The sequence below is a fragment of the Etheostoma spectabile genome, chromosome 18, assembly GCF_008692095.1.
Source record: "Etheostoma spectabile isolate EspeVRDwgs_2016 chromosome 18, UIUC_Espe_1.0, whole genome shotgun sequence".
NCBI classification, from domain to species: domain Eukaryota; kingdom Metazoa; phylum Chordata; class Actinopteri; order Perciformes; family Percidae; genus Etheostoma; species Etheostoma spectabile.
This window is the reverse complement of record NC_045750.1, coordinates 434,173-442,567: the sequence shown is the minus strand read 5'-3', so window position 1 is coordinate 442,567 and position 8,395 is coordinate 434,173. Positions and strand designations below refer to the sequence as shown.

The following is an 8,395-nucleotide window of genomic DNA, read 5'->3' as shown; positions in this document are numbered from 1 at the left end:
TGTCTTTATTATGTTGATAATAATAACATTGGAGGGAAATTGAAACCCAAAATGACTTTCTTGATGCTGTCATGCATAAGACCTTTTTTTCCTGTCCCGGACTCGGTCTCGAACCATTTTGGACTCGGTCTTGTCTTGGACTCGAACCTCTTTGAACTCGGTCTTGACTAGTCCTGGTCTTGGACTCTGCAAAGGTGGTCTAGACTACAGGCAAAACGTTTTGCCTGACGAGGTGTGAGCTTTACATTTCTGACTATAACTCAAATCATAAACTATCTCATGATATTCAAACATTTAATCAGGGACATTAATTATCAGTCATTTACATTTCTACAAGTTTTTATGAAGGTGTACAAATTATTATGATTGCAGGCAGATATTACATGTAACATACCACACCTGTGTTTTAAATTCTCAGTTCAACACACACTTTAAATACGCCAGGTGACAGACAGAAACACTAGAAATTAAAGAAGGTATCTCTTACTTTTAATACAACAGCAGGGACATTATACAATGTGTTAGCATGTTCCTTTTTTAAAGAATATATTTAATTGTAGAGCATCAGAGTAGTATAATAAGATATCTTTCAATTTTAGTATGTTTTACTTTATGCATTTATTTATTGAATGAAAGCTGTTACCTATAATGTTAAATTTATAACATTGAACAGGAAACTGCAGATACATTATGCTCCATTTAAGTCTTTGGCTTTTTGCAAAATCTACGTGGTCAAGATTGTTTTACATTTTTATTTTAATAACAATGGATCTAATGACTAAGTGTAATGTCAATCATTCGTATCACGCACCCAGAACATAATCACCATAACCTGCAGTTTGGAGCGTTTTAGCGTCTTTCAGCTCATTGTTTTGGTTTTACTGTTTGATTAACTCTTATGATCTCATATCGTTGTTTCCAGAGGCAGCAGCTAGCTGGTGAACATAGTGGAGCGTTTAGCTAAAGAGACATTATTAAACATTAAACATATTTATTAGCAGAGCTAAATGAGCTAAAGGGAGAGCACTATTTGTACTTAGATTTGTCTTTTGGCCAAAAACACAACTCAGATTTTAAGTTAATGTTGCTCCTTGTCCGGTGTGTAATAATAAGCAACTGTTTCCATATTTACTTAAAAGGTGATATTAATGTTGCCACAGCTGTTTCAGTTGTCCTCAAAGTGCCAAAAAAAGCAGTTGTTGCAGGTGCTTCTAATTATTCAGGCCATAAAATCTAAAGGAAAGAATTTAATTTGGCATTCTGTATATGATCTACCTACTGAAACTAGATTTACCATATTTCCTGCTGGACATGAAGGCAGCATTAGTCTCAAAGTCGGGATGTGAAATAGGTTCCCCCGACCCAGAAAGCAAATATCTCCCAATCCTCCAAAGGGGAAAACCTCCTGACGTCCAGACAGCCAGCTTTCACCACCAGAGGACAAAGTCCACACCCAAAGGGGACTACGCCATTACTAGGAATAGATTTTAAGGCCACGAGCAACATCCATCACATAACCAGAGGGGCTTTGTCTGGAAGTCTGGGTGATTTGGGGGTTACATGTCTGGGGGTTGTGAGGATGTCAAAATGGTGCAGAGGAAATCATGACTGGGGGGGGGGGGTGAAAGCTAAAGGTGTTAGGTGGAGGTTTAGACAGTCAGACAGCATTTTGGGTAAAATTAGGTTATCCTTTAAGGTTTTTTTTCCCTTTTGAATATCAAAACAAGCCTTTATATGGCAGAAATCACATTGAATGAGTCACAGTTAGTCCCTCTCCTGTCATATTGTAAGATTGCTTGTTTGCAGGTCCTCTACCCCTACCCCCACATGGATGTGAGATTTAATTTAACTTCAGATATGGTGCTGGGGGGAGGTGGGGGGGGCGGGAGCATGTCACTGCTTTAGCTAAAACTTAAATAATTACACAATTTGTACTCATAAAGTGATATTTAATTACATATTATTTCTTTGTGTATTGGCCCTCTTCAAGTGTTAAGTATAAACAGTAATAGCTACTCCACACAGATTGATTGCTGGGTCACACACACACACACACCACACACACCACACACCACACACACACACAACACAACACACACCCCACACACCACACACACACACCACACAACAAACACACACACACACACCACGTCCATTTGCTTACAGCTTGAAGCAATGTGCTGCAGATAAGCTTCTATATTACTCATGCTCTTATTTTGAAATGTAATAATATCACAAAAGCTGCTAAAATAAATTGGTGTGAGAAGTTGTGACCTCACCCAGCCGCACACTGCCAGATCACACCTCTTGTTTCGCCATCATCATCATCATCGATTTGTTTTCCATTTAACAAAATTAAAAGCAGTTTTTCTGTAAAATATCTGTAATGTTTACAACTCGCACACAGCTTCTTGAAGTCATGTACATAGAGTATGGGTTTATAAAAGGGAGAAAAACTACTTTCTCATTTTTAGTTTGTGTGTTTCTTCATGAAAATGTCTGCCAGGACTTTTCTTGTGTGTACATTGTTTTGTTTTTTAACTTACCCCCCCACCCCCCCCCCCCCATATGTACTGTTATGATCCCCTCCCTTCCTGCCAATATAAATGTAAATGTTTTGTACAACTCCATGGTTTGTATATGAGAAATGCATCGTAACTGCATAATTTAAAAACCTTTACAGTGGAAAACACGAGAAACGCAAATGTCTTTTTTTGTGGTTTTTCGGTCATTTATAAAAACAAAAATAAATTAACTGTGATGGAATATGATTTCACAGTCTCCAGTTTTGTGCATTGATGTCCCGCCACTGTGTGTATTCAGGGTCCATCCTGACTCAGGTCTCAGTCTGTCTCCATTAACACCGTCGTACATCTAACAGCAGACGGAGCCTTGCAGCTCTCGTCTACTTCCGCTGCAGGAGGCTGATCCACAGACAGGGTTCTGGAGACCAGTTCTTCCTCTGGTCTGCATGTGTTCTCCTATCCTGGAGGAGGTAGTCGCTCACCTGAAACCATAAACACAGACCACATTCAGTCCCCTTAAACTGCTCTAAAGTCCCAAATGAAGACCAGCAGCAGCAGTCCTGACTTTGAGAAATGTTATTTCTAAATTCCTCTTAGATCGTTAGCTAGAAGAACAATAACTCACCTACTTGTGCCTCTTGTTGCCTTTGATTTTCTGGATCTCCTTGGAGCTGAGGATCAGCATGCCGTTCTTGAAGCGGCCCACCTGACCCGAGAGGGCCGAGCCGGAGCCAGAACCAGAGCCCGAGGACACCTTTCTCTTCTTGTCCCTGGTGGAGGTGGCAGCAGAGACAAACACAGGTTTAGACCACTGAGATGTGACAAGACAGCCTGTGTAAATATCTGGTAATTACTTTTTTGTTATGGCAATTCAAAACACTAGTGCTGTGTGTTCTCTCCATTTCGTCATCCATCCATCCTCTTGTCGCTTATCCGGTATCAGGTTCGGGGGCAGCAGTCCAAGAGGGGACCCCCAACTTCCCTTTCCGAGCCCATCAACCAGCTCCGACTGGGGGATCACGAGGCGTTCCAGGCCAGGTTGGAGATATAATCCTCCACTAGCTGGTTCTTCCCCGAGGCTCCTCCAGCTGGAGTCCCCGCCCCCACCAGTCCGGTCTTCCACAGGCCTCATCCAGTCCGGACGCACTCACCTAGTCCTGGGTCTTACACGACGGCCTCCTCCCAGCCGGCGCCCCTAACGAGTGAGTCTCACTGGGCATCTCCCCGGACGTCCATACCTAGACTGGCTCTCGAGCCTACCTCACAAAACAACTAGTGCTGTGTGTTCATCATATTCGTCATCCACACATCCATCTTTGTAGCTTATCCGGGATAGGTACTCGGCGGGGCAGCAGTCTCCAGCGAATCCGCAGGGGGACCTAGTCCGGGCTTCACGGAGGCATCTCCCAGCAGGAGTCCCTTCCACATACCGGCGGTCTTAAACGAGGACTCCTCCTTCAAAACACTAGTGCTGTGTTTTTATCCATATTCCGTCCATCCATCATCCATCTTTGTTCGCTTATCCGGTATCAGGTCTCGGGGGCCAGCAGCTCCAGCAGGGGACCCAAACTTCCCTTTCCCCAGCACACAACAGCTCCGACTGGGGGATCCGAGGAGTTCCAGGCCAGGTTGGAGATATAATCCATCCACTTCGTCCTGGGTCTTCCCGAGGCTACTCCATCCGCTGGAACGTCCCTCCACCATAGTCCTGGGTCTTCCACGAGGCCTCCTCCCAGCCGGACGTCCCTCCACCTAGTCCCCGGGTATTCTTACCCGCAGGCCTATCACCAGCCGGACGTCCCTCCACTAGACCTGGGGTCTGTCCCCGAGGCCATACTACTCCCAGCATGGACGTCCTCCACCTAGTCCCTGGGTCTTAAACGAGGGCCTCCTCCCAGCTGAAATCCCTACTAGCTGGGTCTTCCACGAGGACCTCATCCCACCCTGAAATCACCTCCACTAGTCCGGGTCTTAACCGAGGCTCCTCCAGCTGGAGTACCCCCTCACTGCTAGGTTCTTCCCGAGGGCCTCCGCATGAGGCCTCCCTCCAGCTAGGCGGGTATTACCCGAGGCCAATCCTCCCAGACTGGACATCCTCACTAGTCGAGGTCTTCAACCCGAGGAGTCCTCCCAGGCTAGGACATCTCCCATAGTCCGAGTTTCCACGACGGCTCCTTCCAGCTGGACATCACTCACACCTGTCTGGGTCTTCCAATGCGGCCTCCTCCCAGCAGGCCGGACGTCCTCCAACTAGGCACCTGGGTCTTCCCCGAGGCCATCCCTCCCAGCTGGATGTCCCCACTAGTACCTGGGTTCTTAAACGAGGCCTCCTCCCAGCTGGAGTCCCTCAACCTGTGACTGGGTCTTCAGCGAGCCTCGCCCAGCTGGAACCCTCCACTAGTCAGGGTTTCAACCGAGGCGCATCACCTGGAACCTCACATAGCTGGTCTGCCACGCCTCCCACTGAGCCCTACTGCAGGTTCCCGAGGCCTTCCCCATAGAGAGTCCCTACACCTAGTACAGGTCTTCCCCGAGGCCTCCTCCAGTGGGACATCCCTACACACTAGTCCTGAGGTCTTCACCCGAGGCCTCCTCCCATTTGCATGGATCCCTCCCCCTAGTCTGAGGTTTCCCCCGACGTGCTCATCCCGTGGGAAATCCTCCACCTAGTCCGAGTCTTCCCCGAGGCCTCCTCCCAGCTGGACATCCCTCCACCTAGTCCTGGGTCTTACAGGTTGAGCCAGATGCAAAGCTCTTGGTCTACCGGTCAGTTCTGGTTCCTACCCTCACTTATGGTCATGAAGGCTGGGTCAGGACCCACAGAACCAGATCCAGGGTCCAAGCGGCCATCTTTTATGATTAGTTAATTTGTGGATGCATTCTGTGCTAAGGAACAACTTCAAGATAATAATGTTCAATACGTTTAAAAATACAGATTCAAAGACATTTCCACTATAAAAAGAAAATGTTTCATGTCTTCCAAGACAGATGTGTTAATGCACCCCTCCACTGCCCTGGAATCTGTATGTCAAATGATAGAGGGAACTGTTTACATCATAGAGGGATATGTTTGCAGGTATATTCAGAAATGTCTCTCTCACCCACCTTTGATTACTCTGCTTCTTCTTCTTCTTCTTCAGGTCCTACAGAGCAATGACACAGAATCAGAAGGAGAACAGGCATAAGAGGATTTATGTTTTTAATTACCATTGTGCTCATTTTAAATCAATTTCAAAATGTGCTAATGACTGAATGGAAATGTCCCACCCTTTTAATTTAAAATACATTTACTTATAATTTCAGTAAACCCAGAGCGGTTGAGTCTTACCGGCTGGACCTCGTCTTTTGCTTTCTGCTTCTTCTCTTTGATCTGCTGCTGCAGCATCTTGTAGTTGACGTAGTCCTTCTTCGGAGGCTGATTTAGACGCAATAAGTAAGTTGTGAATTGGTTTTGTTGCTATTTAAATATGTACAGCACTTTTACTAAAAACAACCCATGTCCTTACTCTGGCTCCTAGCATGACAGCTCTGTCCTGCTCAAACACCCGCTGCTGCTCCTTCCTGTAGCCTGTGATCCCGAACCGATGGACCTCGAGACGAGCCTGATGTGGACACACATACAGTATGAATGCACACGCATGACAGCGATAGAGTGGGTTAAATGGACGGGAGTTAATGACTGAGTCACGAAATATTCATTACATAGCGAGGCAGAGGCAAAACGAAGCCATGAGAAGAATCAGTTTATATATCGCAATACTGAACGCTGAAAGTTATCATGTAAAAAACAACAACAAAAAACATCTATGGTCGATTGTAAACTGATCTCAGGAGATGGCGTATGTACGACACGCCAATATTAGCGTGTTATCAAGACGCATACTCGCTTTATAGCGTGTTCATCAACGTTGTTTGGCCGCCATTGACTTACATTACGATTGCACACGCGATTGCGTGTGAAGTTATGACGTAGAGAGTATGAAAGGGAGAAAATCCACATAGGGAGGTTGCCTAACCCAACTGCTGCTTTCTTCTTTTCCTAAACCCAACCGTCTCTTTCTTCTTGTCCTAAACCCAACCGTCTCTTTCTTCTTGTCCTAAACCCAACCGTCTCTTTCTTCTTGTCCTAAACCCAACCGTCTCTTTCTTCTTGTCCTAAACCCAACCGTCTCTTTCTTCTTTGCCTAAACCCAACCGTCTCTTTCTTCTTTTCCTAAACCCAACCATCTCTTTCTTCTTGTCCTAAACCCAACCGTCGCTTTCTTCTTTCCTACAACCCACATCCTCTTCTTTTTGCCTAAACCCAACCGTCTTCTTCTTTGCCTAAACCCAACCGTCTCTTTCTTCTTGTCCTAAACCCAACCGTCTTTCTTCTTTTCCTAAACCTAACCGCTGCTTTCTTCTTTTCCTAAACCCAACCGTCGCTTTCTTCTTTTCCTAAACCCAACTGCTGCTTTCTTCTTTTCCTAAACCCAACCGCTGCTTTCTTCTTTTCCTAAACCCAACCGTCTCTTTCTTCTTGTCCTAAACCCAACCGTCGCTTTCTTCTTTTCCTAAACCCAACCATCTCTTTCTTCTTTTCCTAAACCAAACCATGCTTTCTCTTTGCCTAAACCCAACCGTCTCTTTTTCTTGTCCTAAACCCAACCGTCTTTCTCTTCTACCCCACCGCTTTCTTCTTTCCCTAAACCTAACGTGCTGCTTTCTCTTTTCCTAAACCCAACCGCGGTCTCTTCTTCTTTTCTAAACCCAACCGTCTCTTTCTTCTTGTCCTAAACCCAACGTCGCTTCTCTCTTGCCTAAACCCAACCATCTCTTTCTCTTTTTCCTAAACCAACCGCTCGCTTTCTTCTTTTCCTAAACCCAACTGCTGCTTTCTTCTTTTCCTAACCCAACCGTCTCTTTCTTCTTGTCCTAAACCCAACCGTCGTTTCTTCTGTCCTAAACCAACCGTCGCTTTTGCTTTTTCAAACCCAACGCTGATTCTTTCTTCTTTTCCTAAACCACCGCTGCTTCTTCTCTTTCCTAAACCCAACCGTGCTTCTTACTTTCTAACCCAAAAACCCCACTCTTTTCTCTTTTCCTCACCCCAACCGTACTTTCTTCTTTCCTACAACCCACCTTGCTTTCTTCCTCAAATCGTCCCATAACACGCCTTATCTGCTTGTATGTATATATATATATAGATAATATAGTATATAAACAAACAAAACAAACATAAACTGTATTGGCGTGTATATTTACGCCCAGTCATGATGCCATGTTGTGAATTGTGATAAAAACGGTCACCTTTTCCAAACTGAGTTCTTCTAGCGGGTCGCTTTCCTTTGCCTCTGTTGTCTTCTGAAGGGCCTGGAAGTGAAGACGTCCCATAGCCAGAGGCAACAAAGACAAGAAGAGAGGGAACTTGAGGTTAATGGAGGATGACAAGAAGAACATCAACAGAGGAGGTGGACCAGAGGCCACACAGAAACATGGAAGAGTTACATATCACTTGTTGTAAAATGAACTGTTAAACAACGGCTTGCTTAAAGAAAACCTGTCAGTGACAACAGTGAAACACCACATTCATTAACTCAGTTCATGTTGCAATGCAGAGAGGATGTTGTCACATCTCTTGCAAACGGAAACTCCCTTCACTCCTTCCACTATCTACTCTTTCTTTGGCCAGAAATGAAAGTGTAATTGCCAGTGTTTTGCCTGTAATACAATATATAATATATGTTTTGTGTGTAGTAACAAACATAACTTCCCTTCGTGCTGTCGAGTCTGCAAATATATTTAATATAAAATAAATATGTTTATGGTCACAGGTTAATATAATTTAAATCATGCTACCTACTTTTGCTTCATTGCTCTAATTACACATT

At 44.9% G+C, this 8,395-nt stretch overlaps 1 protein-coding gene across 1 annotated transcript in view; it reads right to left on the bottom strand.

Annotated features, from left to right (window-relative positions):
* Positions 1-2,561: 2,561 nt before the first annotated feature.
* Positions 2,562-8,395, bottom strand: part of fsaf1 (40S small subunit processome assembly factor 1) — an 8,456-nt gene continuing 2,622 nt past the window's right edge. The window contains exons 4-9 of the mRNA XM_032543080.1: positions 7,815-7,877; positions 6,032-6,127; positions 5,854-5,940; positions 5,631-5,668; positions 3,151-3,295; positions 2,562-3,007 (exon numbers count right to left, since the gene is read on the bottom strand). Coding sequence (XP_032398971.1) covers positions 3,151-3,295; positions 5,631-5,668; positions 5,854-5,940; positions 6,032-6,127; positions 7,815-7,877 — 429 coding nt within the window. The 3' untranslated portion in view covers positions 2,562-3,007. The remainder of the gene's footprint in view (positions 3,008-3,150; positions 3,296-5,630; positions 5,669-5,853; positions 5,941-6,031; positions 6,128-7,814; positions 7,878-8,395) is intronic.